Source organism: Lepidochelys kempii, chromosome 5 (genome assembly GCF_965140285.1).
Source record: "Lepidochelys kempii isolate rLepKem1 chromosome 5, rLepKem1.hap1, whole genome shotgun sequence".
In the NCBI taxonomy this organism is placed as follows: domain Eukaryota; kingdom Metazoa; phylum Chordata; order Testudines; family Cheloniidae; genus Lepidochelys; species Lepidochelys kempii.
Genome location: NC_136384.1, coordinates 45,160,315 through 45,180,224, shown reverse-complemented (window position 1 = coordinate 45,180,224; position 19,910 = coordinate 45,160,315). Strand labels below are relative to the sequence as shown.

Sequence of the window (19,910 nt, the reverse complement as noted above, 5' to 3'; positions counted from 1 at the left end):
TTACCAACTTTTCCACCAAAAGAACAGTGGACCTGCTGTAAAAGTAGTATACATCACTTTTTGCTCATGGTACACATAGGCAGATGATTACTGAATCCAAAAAATTCTTCATAGCTCACTGCTTAAGTTACCCCCAATTTTTTTAAGTTCTAAAAATATTCTTATTTCTCAATATTACACTTTTATATTAAGCCTTTATCCAAAAAAGCATAAAGGGTTTGGCTGACTTTATTGAATGCAACAGTCTGTGTTAGGAGCTAGCATTTTTAAATAATGTACAGCAACACTACACACAAGTTAGGACAGAATACTGAAAGAATACTGGTCCTGTTGAAATTATGGGGAAGTTTTAGTTAGGCAGAATGAAACTATCTATTTGTAATTTATCCAGCAGAACTAGTGCAGTTACTCTTGTGAAAAATACCATAGGATTTTTAGATAGTCACATGTGGTCAAGACCATCCTGCATCTCCTCTGCAACGTGGCATCTCTCAAAGTACAGTGGCCTCTAGCACACACGATTTACTACTGACTCAGAGAGAAAAATGCTATTTATTGGATCATCAATCCTACTTTCTTTATGGTTACGGTCAGAAAAGTAGCAGCCTTCTTATAGAACAGATCTATGTGATGCACATGTTAATTACCATTGTAAGCTGGAACTACTTTTTACTCCTGGTAGCTACATTCACTCTGTAGTGCTCTGAGAATGCAGTTGGATTCTGTTCTGATTTCTGAATCATCAGCAGAATTGAGTAAATTCTGGCTGACAATCTTTTATTGGTAATGCTAGAGCCAGAAAAAACACAACTTTACTTCAAAATCCTAGCTTGAATGTCCAGGTTGGTAGTTAGGGAGGGGAAGAAACACTGTTTTATTTGTAAATGGAATACAGTTGCTCTGGTAGCTATTGAGACAGTAAATGGGATGGTGGTTTTTAGAGTTACCAACAGAAGATCTGTACTTGAATTCACAATCTGTAAATTAAGGCTTTTAAAGGGACAACATACCCAAACAGGCCAGCTTCATCTCTGCTGAAGGATTTGTGGTGGATGGAATGTCATCAATAGATAATGTGATAGTTGGCTGCTGGCTTAGTATTTTAATTTATCTGGCAAGTCTGAATGTTGTGGGACTAAACAAAAAAGGAATTATTTTAATTTGCATATTTTTCACGTTCTAGTTATAAGAGAGGTTCAGTACTTACCAACCTCATGTTTTAAAGGCCAAAAAGAATAGTTTGTTTTTCTGATGAAAGACACAATAGAATTGCAAGAGTTTTCTTTAAAATATTTGTACGTTTGCAGGTCCCCTTTCATGTCCCAGTTTTAACATTGAAATGCTTGTTAAAGATATAATTGAGTAGGGTAGATTTGATTTAAATCAAATTGATTTAAATCCTGATTTAAATAACTAGTCAGGAAGACTCGATTTAATCATAGATTTTTACATAAAAGTGCATTCTTGTTGGTTGTTATAACCTTAATACCTATTCTTCACAACTCAGAGATAGACATAGGTTTCATTTTTAGAAAGTACACACTATACATGTTTAAGAGATTTATTTTGAAAACTTTTCAGATTAGTTTTACAGCTATATCAGAAAATGAATGATTGTTTGGGTATTTCATTTACCAAAGGTAATTGAAACAGATATTTCTGAAGTCATTGGGAGGTGAACTATCTCCAGTTCAACAGGTTAATCATTAATATTTGGAGGATTTTCTTGCCATGCTGTATTAGGAGGAGAACATCACCAGACAGACAGTTAAATTGTTTTATTTAACTAAAACAGCAACATTATGTATTCTGGATTTTTTTCTTGAACAGCAAACATATAATAAATATTTTAACAAAACAAGCATATGAATTTCTGAATTTAGTTTAACATTCAAGTTTTTTAAAATCAGGTTTGTTTTTGTTAAAATTGTTTTTAAGTGAAATAGTTAAATGAAATATTTAAAAAAAATAAAAAATCAACTGTCAGCCAGGTCAACATGAGAAACCTAAAATATTGGCTTCTGCAGCTAACTGTCGTCTTCACCTTCATTTTCCTGTTCATAATCTGGAAAAGAAAAACAAGCTTTCCTGCTTTTTCAGATCCCAAATGGTTTCTTAATTTGGAATGAATTAGTCCAAAGGAAGAAAATATTCTTTCTACACTAGCAGAAGAAGCTATTGCTGTTAAAAGTGAGATTATCACTTCAATAGTCTCTGAATCCAAGCACTTAAGTGACTTCCACCAGTTCACTTGTGTGACTTTCTTTAGAAGATCATCAGCAAATATATATTTCTTGAATGGTTCACCCTTAGCTCTGAAGTTTGTTATAGTTGGTATTATGGAGGGATGATTGCTGGATGTCCATGTCATAGCCAACTCTTCTTCTTCAGTAGTTAAGGTTTGACCCTGGTACTGAGAATTGAGAATATTTGCAAGACAATGAGCTGGAGATAGCGCTTGTCCCATTCATTTTTTTAATGCTTGTAATTTAACTCTGTCATTTCATATTTCTCTTTTTAAGATCTCACTCAGTTCCTTCCAAATTTCAACAGCGTCAGCAATAAAACAAAACCTGCATTTTGTTCATGGCTATAGAAATAGGCTTCAGGGTACACAGCATGTGTTCTACACTTCTCTTAAACCCAATGTTGAGAACTTTGGCTGTGACAGTGCCATCTATTTTTTCTTGATTTTGTTCACAAATTTTCATCAGATTAGACCAGTTCTTGATATAGTGCTCAAAACAGTCCACTACTGAGTTCCATCGCACGTCTTGTGGGAGAGTTAGCTTGGTTCCTCCCACTTTTTTCAGAGCAGCTGCAAAGTGGTTGTTACAGAAGTATTTTGCAATTTCAACAACATTAGCCTTTATTTCTGAAGTCTTTGGCTAGGAGGTGCATCAAACGAGCACGGCAACCCTATGATATTAGCTTGGGACTCTCTTCTAAATAATTTCTTCTCATCTTGGATACATTTGCAGCATTGTCTGTGACCAAACTGCATACTAGACATTTGAATTATTTTTCAGTTTTTTTATAGCTTTTATTGCTACTTCTTATAAGCATTCTGTTGTGTGTGCATTTCCTGATGTATCAATTGTTTCTGTAAGGAAGACATTCCCTTCTTCTGTTGTCACACAAGCACATACAACAGGATCATTGTGGACATCGCTCCACCCATCAAGACTCAGGTTAACAATTCTACCCTCTAGACCTTTTGCACACTGCTCAATTTCTCTTTCATACACTTTATCCAGCAATTTGCCTGCGACATCTGCTCTGTTGGGTGGACTGTATCCTGGTCTTAATGACTGAACCATGTTAATGAAGTGTGGGTTCTCAATCGTACGGAAAGGAGAGAGTTTGTTGCATAAACAAACCGGACAATTTTTTCATCCATTACCTCTTTTTGTAATCTGCTGGTTCTTATCACAAACTTATCTATGGTTGTTTCTCTTTTTGCTACAGGTGATATACTGTGGCTATGTGACATACATCATGTGACTGAAACACTATCATTGGCAGATAACTCTGAAACTATAGAAAATTATGGTGATCTTGAAGGTGGATAATCTTCAGAATCCTGTATGTTGAGGATGGTTTCTCCTAAACAAAATAAGTCAATGCAGTTATTTAATTATCATACTGCTCATTTAGTATTACTCATTGCATTCACTGAAACTCAGTACTACTTTAAAGGTGAAATTGTAAAAGGAAGATCTGCCTATTTCAGCTATTTATTTTTATCACAACTGCATCTAACATGATAGTACCATAGAGTAACAACTAAATTGTTTGCTCAAACATGAGAATTCAAGAATAGTCCAGAAGGAAGAGAGGCAGTCCATGAACTATTGGAACTCATTTACAAAACTTTTCTTAAACATTACATGAATATATTGTCTTTTATACTATAGAATTAGAATTTATAATCCCTATTCCATGATGAGATATCTTTGAGCTATAATGTATCTTTAGATAGGTTTTTTTCCTCAAAAAGCATTTTATCAAAAAAATCTGATTTTTTTTTATTTTTATTGTTTAAATAATTGATTTTTATCCATCCTGTAATTGAGTCTGTCAGTTAATTTGTAAAATCCTATTTTACGACTCGGCCTCATTTAAAATGAAACCTGCACACAGAATTCTCTCTTTGATAGCTGCTTAAGAAAATACAGTTTTAGGTGAATCAGACATAAAATTTTGCAGGCTGATGTTTCATGAAGTGGTCCAGTGACTAGTGTTGGGTTTTGTTGTACATTGTTTTGATTTTAGAGTTATGAAGTTCTGTCCTTACTTGCTAGAATCACTGTCTTCTTCTGAGTTGCTGTTTGTTAGAGGGGGGATATAGTCAGCACCAGGGGACAGAAGATGCTACATGCAGATAACACAGTAAGTGGCTGCTGCTTTTAAGATGGGTAGCCTCAGAGAAGGGAGGAGGGAAGCCCTTGCCCCAGAAGAATCCTTCAGCTGGGTAAGAGAAAGTTAGTTATATGCAACCAGAGTAGCAGCTTTCCTGAGAGGTGGCTGACTGCAGGAGAAATAAGAAGAGAGTGTTTCTAGGTCAGGGACAGGCAAACTTTTTGGCCTGAGGGCCGCATCAGGTTTCAGAAATTGTATGGAGGGCCGGTTAGGGGAGGCTGTGCCTCCGCAAACAGCCAGGCATGGCTGGGCTCCCGCCGCCACCTCCCTGCCCTCCTCCCACGGGACCCCTGCCCCATCCAACCACCCCTTCTCGCTGTCCCCTGACTGCCCCCCGCTGCCCCATGCAATCCTTCCTGACTCCCGCCCCCATTCAACCCCCCTGTTCCCCGCCCTCTGACTGCCCCGAACTCCTCTGCCCTCTATCCAACACTGCCACTCTCTGCCCCCTTACCACACTGCCTGGAGCACCCGTGGCTGGCGGCGCTACAGTTGTGCCGCTCGGCTGGAGCCAGCCACACACGCGTAGCACAGAGCACCAGGTCAGGCTGGGCTCTGCAGCGGCGCTGCTCCAAGAGCTCGCGGCCCCACCGCCCAGAGCATTGCACCAGCAGCGCAGTGAGCTGAGGCTGTGGGGGAGGGGGAACAGCAGGAGAAGGGCCAGGGGCTAGCCTCCCAAGAGCTCAGGGGCCGGGCAGGAGGGTCCTGCAGGCCGTAGTTTGCCCACCTCTGTCTAGGTGCTCAGGGCTGGGCAAATGGCAATAAGGTCAGCACTAAAAGTGTTCACTGTCCTTCTTGTTTGAGCCACCTGCACTGAACTCCCCTCCTGGTAGCATCCTTTGACCTGCCTGCAGCAGAGGATATAGAGGGGTTTAGAAGGCCTTTGTGTCTCCCTTACCCAGGCATTCACAGTGAAGGATTCATCACCTTTATTCTTTTTTTTTTTTTTTCTTGATAAGAGATTAGAGGTCAAATGTTCACAATGACACTCATTACAGCATTTGAATTCATTAGTGCTCCACTGTAGGCAAGAGAGACTATAGTGTGAAATACAAATTTAAAAATGATAGGTTGTGATAAAACCTTTGATAATGTCATTGTCCTCCTAAGTGTGGTGTCTTCAAGGTAAGCCTAACAGAGGTACTCACCCTGCCTCCAATGAGCAGAAGCTGTGTGACTACAAGCCCAGAAACCTCCTGATGGGAGGAATCTTGGGATCATCATGTTGTCTAATTTCTTTTTCATGGTATATATATGAGATATCTGAAGAAGAGTCACACAACGAAAACCTTAGGAAGTGGCGATACAGCTTGAACTTTGCAGTGGAGATCACAGGGGATGACTGTGCAGCATAAACTCTCCCCTCATGTTAGTTAAGTTCAAACGCTGTCAGGGGCGTAGTGTTGAGGTGACATGGGGTTATGTTTCCTTCACAAATTCCTGCTGACAGTTATTGTTAGTGGTATGTGAGCCAATAAAAATAACAGGAGGTACATAATTGATGTGGATTTTTATGTTTTAGCTAAACTGTAGAGCCTTAGGAGGTGGTGCCACTTTAACACCTTGGCACTCAACTGTCATTTTTGTCAAGACCAGCTCTTCCTGTGCATTGTCTAATGCAGGGTTTAATGTTAGAAAACAAAACAAACAAAACCCACCAACTTAGTGGTTTATGTCAATCACATATACTGATTTGACTTCTTTTATTGCTGACATTTTATAAACAGAGAAGAGAGATGAAGTGGTGTATTACGATACTTATGAAAGTATGGAAGCCATGCTTGAAAAAGAAGATATGGCAACATCTATACACTTACAAAGAGAAGAGCTGCAGAAGTTGCAACAGAAAATCCGCCAGCTGGAAGCAAGGCGTGGACGTATTTCAGCCAAGAAAGCCTACCTCAGAAATAAAAAGGTAATATTAAATTGTACAATTCTTCTCTAACAGAGACTTCCCTTTTTAGTAAAACCACAGAGGCATCCAATCTTGGATGGGAGCCCACACAGGGAGACTCAACACCCAATAAACTGGGTTTCTTCAGGAACAGTAGCTGCACATAAGTATTCTGGGATAAGGGATATAAGATTCCAAGTTTTTAATGCTGCTTAAAATTATGGAGGTATCCGTTATAGTTCCACAGTGAAGGCTGAGGAGTTTTGCAACAGTTCAACCTCGTTCTGTAACCCACAATTACAACACTTATTCTTTGAGCGCACATTTCATTTTTAGATAATTTATAAATCAGTCTGTTAAAAATGGGTCCTTTAATAATTGTTTTAGTCTCTAGTAATTTAATAATGGAAAAACACTCTTCAGACTTCCAATATAATCAAAATGTCCTGAAACCTTTTTTTTGAAGAAGTTTTTGTTAGAGTTAAAATATTTATTTCTTAGTGAGTTTGTTTATTTTGGTAGCTGCTGCCATTCTTCACAACTGCAAGTTTCTCTTTTAGTAGAGGTTAATGTTCTTCTGCAGAGGATTCCACCAAGAATTGTCCTCTTAAAATAGCTTTGTTCACTATTCAGTGGAACATAGTCATCCCACAGTTAAGATGCCCTTCTCAAAATGGCTTCCATCTCTGGTTGTTCTCAGTGGATGGGGACCACAGGCTGTCCTTAGCAAAGATGGTCACTGTCTTCATTCACCTGCTGCTCAGTCATCCTCTCTTCTTTGTAACAGGATAGGGGCCACCATCTTTCCTTTGGGCAGCTTGCTTTCAGTCCCATTATAAGTGTGGAAATGCACAATTTAGAGCACTGAAATAACTTTAACTCTGCCCTATAGTGACACCATGTAATGTTACCATTAGGGCATTTCAGGATTTGGGTTCCCAGATTAGATTAAATTGACTTTTAAAGAAAAATTAGGTTTTTTCCCGCCAATTCAAAACAAGTCAGAAGACTTAAGTAGAGAAGCAACAGTTTTTCATGGAACTTTAATTTATAATCAATATGTGAAGAGATTTAAGTTACAGTATGGATTATCTCTTTAATATTGATGATCTATCTTGAAAGATTAACAATTGTGATTCATGCGCAGAATTGTTGCAAATATGGATTATGTTTTCAAGTCATGTTAGATTTCGTTTCTCTGAATGACTTGTTTGTAGTTCCCTTAAAGCCCAGGCAATTTTATGAACATGCATTATTTGAGTGAATATATTAATGAAAATAAAACATCACAGAACTAGATAGTCCTGAGTTTTTTTCATCCATTGCTGTGTACTAAATTTGAAAAACAGCTGAAGAGTTAATACAGTCACCAAGCAGTTATCTTTATACTAGCTAACTTTATACTTTTTTTTTTTTTTTTTTTTTGTACTGACTGCTTTTCGGTCACCATTGTCTCACCTATCTCACTCACTATTGCATGGGAAAGAACACAAACAGAAAAATAATGTACAGAAATTTTCCCTTGTTACTTACTCATGGGAAATAGTTCAGTCACCGAGTTCACTTGTTTGGAATCTTGTTTTGGTGCCTTTTTAATGTGCCTTACTCCTCAGCCAGTAAAGAAAACACATGCAGAATAATATGTATTTAAATTGGCAGGGTTGACCAAAGATTCTATTTTTATGCAGAAAGGACAGGGGATGTCAGTAATCCTGTGCCATTAGGCAGCAAGTTTTAGGGGAAAAAGATACTTAGGCAGTTCAGGATGAGTATCTAGGTCAAAGCATTGTTTACTGTAGTTGCTCAAGCTAATTTTAAATTCCATTACTGACCTCATCTCTGATTCCATGCCCTGTCAAACCTCCTAGTAATTATTTGAAGGAGAAAACATCCTGTGGCTTTGACTCTCACGTTAAGTAAGCACTATCAGTCTCGGAGTACCATTGAGCTATTCTTGCCAGTGGTGGTATTAACTTTTGCCTGTAGTTCCATAGTTGTACAGAGTACACAAGTATGTAAGAAGATAAGGTCTCCATGCTGAGAAGTTAGTCTAAATTAAACTTACAGAACAATACTACAGGATGTGTGGTGACAGTAGAATCAGATGGTCTGAGGTGAGAACATTAGTGATTGAAGGCTAAATGAAAAAAGTGAATTTTGAGGAGGGATTTGGAGGATACTTGGTTGATCTCTCCATTCTTGAGTCTCTCCTTTAAATTTATCATGGAGTTCCAGGGAGAATAGGCTGTCACTTTTCAAAATACATTCCCATTCATTAAGAGCTTAATTTAGCAAAGCATTTAAGTTTCTTTCCTCACTTGAGGCCTTAGAACTTATGCAGTTGCTGCCACCTCCTCCCCCTTCCCGCCCCAAACCACAGAAAACAAGCTGAATGTTAGATGGCATATGCCACAAGGTTCTGCTGTAGCAGGAACTTCAGAGCAGTCTAATATCTCTTGTTACGGTATAGATTTTTGGGTATTAGGGTTCTCTGTAGCCAGCTCCCTCTTTCAGGCTAAAATCCTGAATAGGAGAAGACTAGGATTGCATCTCTCTCACTAGCTCCTGCTTCCGTTTTTTTTTACAGGAGATATAGCTAATCTAATCATCCAAGAAAGTGAAAACCTCTCTCGGAAAAGTTAAAATATAGTGATGTAATATAAATCCTTTTTATTCATAAAGTTCTGACATCAAAAATACAGAAACATAAAATGAAGTGTAATGTACAATTGATAATGCACATTGTACCTGACAATTGGTAATAGTGTAAGATCTTTCTCAGAACTTATACTTTATGTTCTTCTTCCTGTTTTGTTAACAATGTCAAATCATAGCACCATTGTAACAAACCTTATAAAGTAAGAAACTGTTACAATTTAAAATCAATAAGGAAACACCTTATCTTTCATTAATAGTGGAGCTGCTACACAGTACATGGAGCATGTGTTTTGAGACACTTTTTAGATGCCACTGATGCAGAATTGCTTAGAGTAGGGTGAAAAAGTAACTAAAACATTATAGCTTGATAAAAGCCTCATATCTTAAGTTGACTACACCATCTTATCCTTGTAAAACTTAAATTAGTTTCACAGGTGGTCTTTTTTCTCCATAGTCAGTCATTTTTCCAATGCTGTTACTTCTCCCTTCTCTCAATCCAGGTGAGGTGGTTCTTCATAAACTAGTTCTTAATAGATAATGTAGTGTAAAAGGAGTTGTCTGTTTTCCATTTTTCTTTAACATCCAGCTCTGGATTCTGCCTGCAAATGTAGCTGTATTGTTATCCCACTGCTCTGACCCTAACCCTAACCCCTTGAGGAATTCCACCATGATTTCAACAATTTCCATCCCACCATCAACCTCAGCCTAGACCAGTCCACACAAGTGGTCCATTTCCTGGACACTACCGTACTAATAAATGATGGTCACATAAACACCATCCCATACCAGAAACCTACTAATCGCTCTACTTACCTACATGCCTCCAGCTTCCATCCAGGACACACCACACGCTCCATTGTCCACAGCCAAGCTCTAAGATACAACCGCATTTGCTCCAGTCCCACAGACAGAGGTGTTGTAGGAGTTTGTCTCTGTCAAGCATTCTTAAAACTACAATACCCACCTGCTGAAGTGAAAAAACAGATCCAGAAGAGTACCCAGAAGTCACCTACCAAAGGACAGGCCCAACAAAGAAAATAACAGAACGCCACTAGCTGTCACCTTCATACCCCAACTAAAACCTCTCCAGCGCATCATCAAAGATTTACAACCTGTCCTGAAAAATGATCCCTCGCTCTCACAGATCTTAGGAGACAGACCAGTCCTTGCTTACAGACAGCCCCCCATCCTGAAGCAAATACTCTCCACACACCACACAAGAAAAACACTAACCCAGGAACCTATCCTTGCAACAAAACCTGATGCCAGCTCTGTCCACATATTTATTCAAGTGACACCATCCTAGGACCTAATCACATTAGTCACGCCATCAGGGGCTCGTTCACCTGCAAATCTACCAATGTCATATATGCCATCGTATGCCAACAGTGCCCCCCTGCCATGTACATTGGCCAAACCGGACAGTCTCTACGCAAAAGAATAAATGGACACAAATCTGACATGTGGAATCATAACATTCAAAAACCGGTAGGAGAACACTTCAGTCTCTCTGGCCACTCAGTAAAAGATTTAAGGATGGCAATTTTGCAACAGAAAAGCTTCAAAAACAGACTACAGCGAGAAACTGCTGAGCTTGAATTTATATAAAAACAAATACCATTAACTTGGGTTTGAATAGAGACTGGGAGTGGTTGGGTCATTACACATATTGAATCTATTTCCCTAAAGTTAAGTATCCTCACACCTTCTTGTCAACTGTCTAAATGGGCCATCTTGATTATCACTTCAAAAGTTTTTTTTTTTCCTCCTGCTGATAATAGCTCATCTTAACTAATTAGCCTCTCACAGTTTGTATGGCAACTTCCACCTTCTCTGTATGTATATATATTTCGTCTTACTATATGTTACATTCTATGCATCCGATGAAGTGAGCTGTAGCCCATGAAGGCTTATACTCTAATAAATTTGTTAGTCTCTAAGGTTCCACAAGTACTCCTGTTCTTTTGTTAGTATAGGATTAGTTATTCTTCGATTAGTGTCCATATGGCTGTTCCACATCAGGTGCGCATTTGCCTGTTGAGCCCTTAATTGGAGATTTTCAGTTAGCAGTGTATGTTTGGCCTGTGCATGCTCCTTGTGCATCTTCGTGCTGGGTATCAAGGCTATATTAGGTGTGCATGGGCAAACTGCCCCCTGTTCCTTCTCAACCATCTTGGTCTGAGACGGAGCCGTAGCGTGTCTGCCTTGAGTGTGCTTTGGCTTTTTTTCTAATATTAGTTTTTATAGTTAGTTGTTTGTTTTACTCCTCTTTCCCCTCAGGGAGATTGATCTCCCCCCACCCCCGGCAGGGCATCCCTGGCTCTCCAGGTTTCAAATGTTGCTTCTTCTGCCAAGAGGAAAAACAAGAAGATTAAACTCAGAAGACTGCTAACGATGGCCAGCTTCTGAGTCAAGTCAGGAGACCCCCCCTACCCCATACCTGTTCCAGACGGATCCAGCACTACTTCTACCTCAGCACAGGCTTCCCCTAAGAAAGGGAAGACTTCCAAAACGAGGAGTGCAGACTCTCACCTGAAGGAGACAGCTCTGAAAAGGTCTAGGTCCCCAGGGAGAGCTGTGGTCTCTGAAACCTCAACCTTTCAACTCAACCCCATGCGGTTGAACTGAAGGACTCCTCCTCCCGTACTGGTCGGGCTGTAAAGTCCCAGAGCACGAAGTAGAGAGACATCTCCAACAGGGCCTTGGTACTCTCTACCAGCAAGGAGAGCAAGCATAGACACTAGGGGCTGGTGATATTGAGTTCACAGAGCTGTCAGTACCTGTGTGTTCAGCCCAGCCATTGGTACCCATGCATGCAGCACTCTTGGCACCAAGCAAGCAGTGGTGCCACCCACCATTGGCTTTGGCTACTATGTCAGTACCAATGCCCTACTTGATAGCACAGGAGTTAAGATCTACTAAGGACCTCTCAATAACAGCCAAAGTCCCCACTCCTCATGGGTACTGATCATCTCTTGGTACTGAGACCCTGATCTACAGACTACTGTTCTCCAGTACTGCAGGATTCTCCACCATTTTTGGTGGGTGCTCTCTCTTTGGATCAGATAGAGGAGGATAAAAGAGACTTCCAGTTGGTCTCCGCTATTTCTGTTCAGACGTATCAAACATATCCCTTCAACGACCCCTTCTCTGAAAGATATAGGGAAGATCGAGATCATTATCAAGGGTGGTGGTCCCTCATGCCACTCCCACTTCTGTATGCCCCCAATGTCCATACTTGGACCTCTGAACTGCCTATCAACAATTTGTCAGACCACAGGTGTTGCATAGGAAGGCCAGAGTTGTACAGCCCTCTCCTCCCCAGCCAGCCCTCCCATAGCAGATGTTTGAGGTTCAGGAAGCTAGGGTAGATAAGGAGGTCACCCCTCAAACATCTGGTTATGCCTTTGTCACTATCCATGGCTGATGATTTTTGACAATATCAAGACCTCATAAAGAAGATAGCTGACACTCTTCAAATTCCTCTTGAAGAGGTCAATGATTCACAGCACAAACTGTTGGATATCTTGTAGTCAGTAACCCCTCCAGGGTGGCGTTACCCATCAATAAGGCACTTGTAAATCTGGCTAAGCTTGGTGGCAGACAGTTGCCACTGTTCCAGCCATGTGGAAATAGGCAAATAAGAAGTATTATGTTCTGCTTATGGATTCTTATTTCTTGCTCTCCCACCCTCCACCTAACTCCCAGATGGTGGAAGTGGTAAAAAAAAAAAAAAGGGGTACGGAGCACTTCTCTAAGTCTACCCCATATGATAAGGACCAGAAAAGGCAGGATCTCTTTGGGTGAAAGGCCTCTTTGTCAGCAACCCTGCATTTCAGGATTGCGAATTGTCAGGTGGCCAAATATAATTTTACACATTATAACAGATTCACAGTTTTTATTGAATTTCTGCCACAAGAACATAGGGAGCAATTCCAGTCCATCATCTGAGGGCCACTTTGTGGCCAGACCTGCCTGTCAAGCATGCTGGTGTGCTGCAGACACTGCTGCCAGTCCATCTCCACAGCGGTGTTTATGACCAGGGCATCATGGCTCCATATAATAGGGTTTCTGAAAGAAGTACAGATTGCTGTGGAGGATCTCGCCTTCGGTTGTAAACTGTTCTTGGAAACCATGGGTGAGTCCTTGTGCACTCTAAAGGACTCTAGGGCTGCTTTATGATCCCTGGGTATACATACACCTACAAATAAGAAAAAGTTTAGTAGATCACAAACTTCCCAGAGATCACATCCCATTCAGTGCTCAAGGTGCCATAGATTCACTAAACCCCCTGCTAGAAAGAGACCTAGATTTCAGAGAAAGACCAGAGAAAGCCATTTTGAAGCAACAGTTTTAAGGGATTGGTTGATGGTTCAAATCCTCCTGCACCCCTGGATTTACAGCTGCACCCATGAGCCCACCTTCCCCGTTTTGGATATCACCTTGCCTATTTCCAACATGCTTGGAGGTGGATCACTACAGACAAGTGAGTCATAGAGGTCATAACATTGAGTTATACCACTCCATCCCCCTTCCCTATCATTCAGAGACCCCTCTCATGACTTTTTATTGAGACAAGAAGTGAACTCTCTCCTTCGATTAGGAGCAACATAGCTCGTTCCTCCTCCTAACAAGGGCAACAATGTTCCCTCTAATTTTTCCCATCCATGTGCGGAATGAATTTTGTTATGTGCACCAAATTATTGAGGTAATGTGTGGATGTGTGCCACCAGTAGAAACAAAAATCATAGATATAATATACATTTAAAAAAAGTTACCATAGGGATAATTACTTCAGCCAGGACAGGTTAGGCATTTTAGAACTCACTGCTCAGAGTTAAATTTAATCGTAAGAGAGAGATAAAAGTTATGAAATGCATAGACCAGTCAAAAAACTCGAATAACAGCACGTTGAAAGAATAAAATTACAGAGAATATATGTGCATTGCAGGAAGTGTCAAGAAGTAACAATAATAATACAAGTTTGTGTAGGGAGGTGAATGTGAAAGACAGAGATGCACATTGTGAGAGACAGACGCATTGCCCCTTTAAGTATGTTGCCCTTTTAAGTAGATCGGCACTCAAAGCAACCACAGCAGCAGCCACCAGCACACCTGTGAGGTCATGTAATTTTAAAGCTGGGGAACTGAGGCATGAAGAATAAGGACAAAATTGACCATTGCCCACTAATTTTAGGTGCTCAGTTTGAGACATCTAGGACCTGATTTTTTTTCAGAGTATTTGGCATCATATAGGGATTTTATATGCTTGAAGCAGAGTGCCCATTGACCTCAATTGCAGTTAAGTGCTTAACACTTCTGCAAATCAAGCCCTAGAGGTTCTCCCCTCTCTCCCAACCTCTTGCCCTCTTCTTCCTCAGGTTGTTTCCTTCTCCTCCATATTGCCTGGATTCCAGCAAGTGGAATGTTTGAGATCAAAGAAGACACAGCCGCCATATTCTGTTCTAGTGTCCAGTGGCCCCTGGCAGTTAGGAGGAACAATTGCAGGAAAGGCCTTGCTCAGTATGGCTGACACAGAGCTCTTTGGGGGAGGAGCATGCTCAGTGGAGGTGAAATATTTAAAGAGTTTTGTAAATGCCCCATAACCTCTACTGAGCTCCTACAAAAGGTGATGTTCAGAGAATTGTAACTTGGCCAGATTTGGGGTGTATTTTCATGATGACAGGCAAAGAGCTCTCTGTTCCCAGATGATTTCTCCCCTCCCGCCAGATAAATATGAAGTCCCAGCTCCAATGTGTGAGTGCTCTAGATCAAGGTCTCACAAGAAATTTTTTGGTGGTCTTGGAGTGCGACCACCAATTCTTTGTGGTGGCCACTCTTACAATTTTTCCTAAAATACTTGGTTAACTTCAAGAAAAACAAATAAATATGCACACATAAATGTCCAAATTTTAATTTACATATGTAGCTTTTTATTGTAGACTCAATAATAAAAATAATGTTCGGTTGTCTTTATTCTTTACTGGACCTAAACAGAATAGAAACAAATAATGTACTTTGCATGTTCTTGTGTTTTTTGTTGTTTGTTTTTTTTTTGGTTGCTTTTATTAAGACTTGCTAGCTAGTAAGTCTGTTTCTATGAAAAGTGATATTTATTATATGTTTGTTAACACTGCTTTGTCCCCCCCCAATCACTGCTCAGGAAGCTGTGGCTGCACAAAAAACCATGGTGGCTGCATTTGAGAAATACTCCTCTACATGTTCTAAATGAAACTAGTTGTAAGGTTCATTGTTTTGCCAGTTTTGCATGCTTTTCCCTAACCTCATTCTTGACAATGGCTGAACCATTTTTGCTGAAATTTTCCCAGAACTTCAGGTAGACACCTGGCATTGAAAATTTCAACCTGAATGATTAAATTCATAGACTCCAAAGACAGAAGGGACCATTGTGATAATCTACTCTGACTTCCCGTGTAACACAGGCAATAGAACTTCCCCAGAATAATTTATTTTGAGCTAGAGCATGTCTTAAAAAAAAAATCTAGTCTTGATTTAAAAATGTCCAGTGATGTAGCATTTACCACAGCTCTTGATTAAATTGGTTAATTACACTCACTGTTAAAATTTGGCAAAGTTATAAGCAACTGAAAACTGGATCTTTTAATGGAAAGTGTTAGGCAAACTTAATATAGGTAGTGTGGCCATCTCTACCTATAACAACATTGTTATGGAGTACAAACCCATGCAAGACAATTTTTTTAATGCATTGTATTTAAATATGAATGCAAAGTACAATGGAAGTTACAAAATCAACATATGTGTTCATTTCTGCTAATATTAATCAAATAGTTTTATCAAGTGACAAAGGTTGAAAGGGTTGACCAGATTTTTGTTAGAAAAAGTGAAGATAATTTGTAAACTTGAGGGTTTTCTGTTTTCTTTGTTTTGTTTTTGTTTTTAAGAAATAGAAGCACAATTTGATATCACTGTAGAAATTAGCCCACTGATTTAAAGAGAGAGAACCTGTTACTATAGAATCCATAAAAAAGCCTGCTCTTTGCAGCTATTCCCATATGTTTTCTGAAACGAAGCCATAAAATGCAAATAGCATACATCTTTAGCTAAGTCTCCATGATCTATGAATGTCTAATTTCTAAATTAAAGAGCATCGGAACAAGACTTTGATTTCTTACATTGATACCATCCTTTATTTTCGCATCTTAACTTTAAGATTTCCTATTTTAATTAGCATATAATCAGCACTTCTTACAACCAAAGAAAGGGCAACTGTACTAAAAATAAAAGTTAAACATTTAGTCATCTTTTCATGTTTGTGTCTCTTATCTTAGACCTTGAATTTCTCTCTCTCTCTCTCTCTCTCTCTCTCTCTTTTTTTTTCTCAAGGCTTTATTTAAATTTAATAACTTTTAAAATTGCGGTAAAGGGAAGTGGATAATTTGTAAATTCAGTCCTGCTCAAGTAACATCAGAGCAACATTCTAATGAGATCTCAAATTTTAAAGGTCTTATTTTAATAGTTCCAAATCAGAGTTTTTATTTAGATATAAAAAATAAAAGAAATAGAGACCTAAAATATTAGAATGGGTCATTTCTTGATTACTAGAAAGTGAGCTCACTATAGGTTTTGTGCTAATTGTTTACTTGCCTGACTCATTAGAAACATCTTCATTTTTGTTGTTTCAAATTTTTCTTTATTGTCAACTCTTAAGTGAAACTCCTTTTTTGGTACATTTGTCTGAGGAATTATCTGTAAGTATAGTAACCTTTGTCATTTTCTTTCTCTAATTTCTCTTTTCTCCCCACCATACTAGTCACAATTTAAAACATATTAGCTTAGAAATGCAGTACCTTGCCCAAAACGTTACAATAATCTTTTAACCAAGGTAATAGGTTAGAGAGCGAACAAAACAGAGATAAACTAACATTAAAAAAGTCTCAGCTTTTATCACATTCTAAATTTATTATTGTAGTCTGCAAAGTTTAGTTTATAGGAAGCTTTTGCTGCCTAATGCCTTTATTATCAGGCAGTTCGTGACCAATTAAATGATTAAAAAATGAAAGTGTTAGTATTTACCAATAGCAATTGCTATAGCTAAAGTTGAGAAGGGTATTCCATTATAAACCTACATTCTTCTTTGAGTATTTCCTGCATGCATTTCCATGTGGGTGTCTGCTCTTTGAAATTTTCCAGATAACATTGCCAGTTGAGGCTGGATACAAACTCTGCCCACCTCTGTGCCCAGCACTATCCCCACTGGTCCTCTTTGAGGAGAATGTAGCATTTTCCCTTTATTTCTGTTGTAAAGGATTTCCCTTTCTTCTTAAAGTTCAAGAGTTACTGTTAAGCTTCTGTCATATTTTTGGTCTCCATTAGACATTTTGATTTCTTTGTTTTCTTGACTTAATTGAGCCTTCCTTTCACCACTGTAGGTGTCTGTTGATTTATGGCTTAGGTCAAATCAAGTGTCTTTGATGATGCTTGCAATGGTGCCTTGTCTGTAATGGATAAGCATACCCAGTGCCCCTTCCCTCTTAGGGAGGGGCATGCTTGTAATCAGTGCTCCATATGGAGCATAATCCAACTGAAGTTTGGCCAAGTTTACAATATTGTGAGAACTTCCTGTAACTAATGTGAGATAAATGTGTGTGTGTAATGTAACGCAGTAAGTGTAATGGCTAAAGAGCCAGTTTTCATCAGTTCTTTAAATTAGACATGTCAGAAATGACTCTTAGAAAATAAGGTGCAAGTGCAGAAATGTAGATACAATAGCATCCATGTTCTGTGTGCAGTCACCAATTGCACATTGAAATTAGGAATTTGCACTTGCGAGTTGCCAGTTGTCTAGCTGAATACATAATTATCTAATTTTGCTTGAATGTTAGCAGTCATTGCTCATGTAAATTAAAATGGAGTTGCCTGAGCAGTTGTGCACTCTCAACTCTGAAAAAATCAGTGAGTTGTGCTACATCTGTAATGGTGTTAGATTTGGCTAGTGGCTGCTACCTATATATGCTCTGGGGGTAGCCAACACAGTTGTTTAGGTTTTGTGTTTTTATTCAAAAGTTAAATTAGATTGTTTAAGCAGTCATCATATAATTTACTTTTTAATGCTTAGTGCTGTTTATAAAAGATTACAGTAAGTAATTATAAGTTGATATTTCGAATGTATGCTTTATAGGTAATATTTTGTCTCTACAGGAGATCTGTATCGCAAAGCATAATGAAAAGTTCCAGCAGCGCCATCAGAGTGAAGAGAAATACAGAATGCATCATACTGTGCAGCTAGTGAGTTTGTGCTCTTACTGAAATTAGCTTTTGATTCATTTTTTATATCCATCACCATGCATTAATTAGAGCAGTGTTTTCAGATGGATTACTATTTTGAACAGTTGGCACATAACCTGGAAACTTTGGACAAAGATGAGTAAGTAGAAGTTGATGATAAGATATCTTCTATTTTTGAAAGTAAAACTTATGCTGTTTAACCCCCAATATTGTGTGGGAGTCATTAGCTTTTTATTTTCTTTTACTATAAGTCTTTGGACTTGTTTTTTATTGTGATATCTTTAAAGAAATATTTTGATATATAGTTAGAACACTGAAATGTGTTATGTGGTAAAAAGGGGGTTCATCTAAATTGTTGGATGTCAAGTAAGTTTATTTTAAAAATTATAAAAATATTTAGTTTAGAGAAATAAGAAATGGTAAGTCAGCTCTTACTAAATTTTTTTCTTATTGCCAATTCTGGGGTGTGACTCTATTATTTTAGTCAGAGGGGTTCTTTTACATATCTTAGGGGATATCATGATTGTGTCCAACCACAATAATCATAATTATTAACCATAGTTCTAAAGAAAGGAAAAGAAAACATTTAAACAAAACAACACATGACAGAACATAAATGATAAACTGCTTACTTCGTTATACTCTCTTCTGTATGTGTCTGTGTGGAGAGCTTTTAAAAGAAATTACACCCTTGAGAGTAAACCACCTCTGGGGAGCATTTTTCTCTTAAATTAAGACTAAATTATATTGTTTCCCAAAATTATTGTAAATTCACTCTTTGTATCTTATTAGATACTTAAACTGTTTATATATGAGCAAAACAATTTGTTTAAGGGCAGGTGGAACGTGTCCAGTTATTAATAAATACCAGTCAGTTTTATAGATGGCCACACTAAACAATCTTAGTTAAATCCTAGGAAATCAGATTAGCTATTTAGAAGAAGCCATGTGAGCTGTCTTGAAACAGGCGAGTTACAAATATCAACAATCTTAAATCCCACTGTTCTTCTGTTTACCAGTGTTTAGCCTCTGTCTCCTCTCTGAGAATACATGGTCTAACCATCTGGTGATTAACAGGAAAAACTGTTAATATTTTAAGTTACAGCAACATTTTTACATCCCAATAAAATCATTAAGTATTTTAAATCTGATCCCTTGACAATGTTTTAGTTAATGTTCTCTCACCAAACCATGCTGAAATCTTGGTGAGGTTTTCATGGGGTTGTTTCTTCTTGTGTTCTCTTTCATAGCTGTCTGTGGTAGCTTGCTTGTAGAGATGGACAGGATGAGCTATACTGAGTACCATGTTTGAGCAGGGTAGCAGAGGGTGTGTTTTATAGCCTCCTTCCTATTTTCATAAAATTACAGGAAAACATACCTCTTTCAGATTTATTTAGATTCAAAGTTGGTTGCTGTCACCTCTTCACTGTTAGATTACTTCCATTGGTTTTCCTTAGAGGCTTCTTCATCTTATGAATATGTAGTTTGTTAATGTATTGGAGTTCAGCAGGAAATGAAATTGTTTTCATATATATATAAATTGTTTTTATAGAAAAGTTTTTTTGTTTTTTGTTTTGTTCTCAAAACAAAGTCTTTGGCTTAAACAGTTATTAAAGAAGTTGTTGATTCTATGTGACAGTTTTTAGAAAGATGATTCGTCTTGAGTTGGG

At 38.5% G+C, this 19,910-nt stretch overlaps 1 protein-coding gene across 2 annotated transcripts in view; it reads left to right on the top strand.

Moving 5' to 3' along the window:
• Positions 1–19,910, top strand: part of JMY (junction mediating and regulatory protein, p53 cofactor) — a 131,743-nt gene that overhangs the window by 78,884 nt on the left and 32,949 nt on the right. Inside the window, exons 6-7 of one of the 2 annotated variants that reach the window (XM_073344133.2) lie at positions 6,150–6,337; positions 18,154–18,240. In XM_073344133.2, the coding sequence (XP_073200234.1) occupies positions 6,150–6,337; positions 18,154–18,240 (275 nt within the window). The remainder of the gene's footprint in view (positions 1–6,149; positions 6,338–18,153; positions 18,241–19,910) is intronic. The other variant, XM_073344135.2, reaches the window with a different exon arrangement.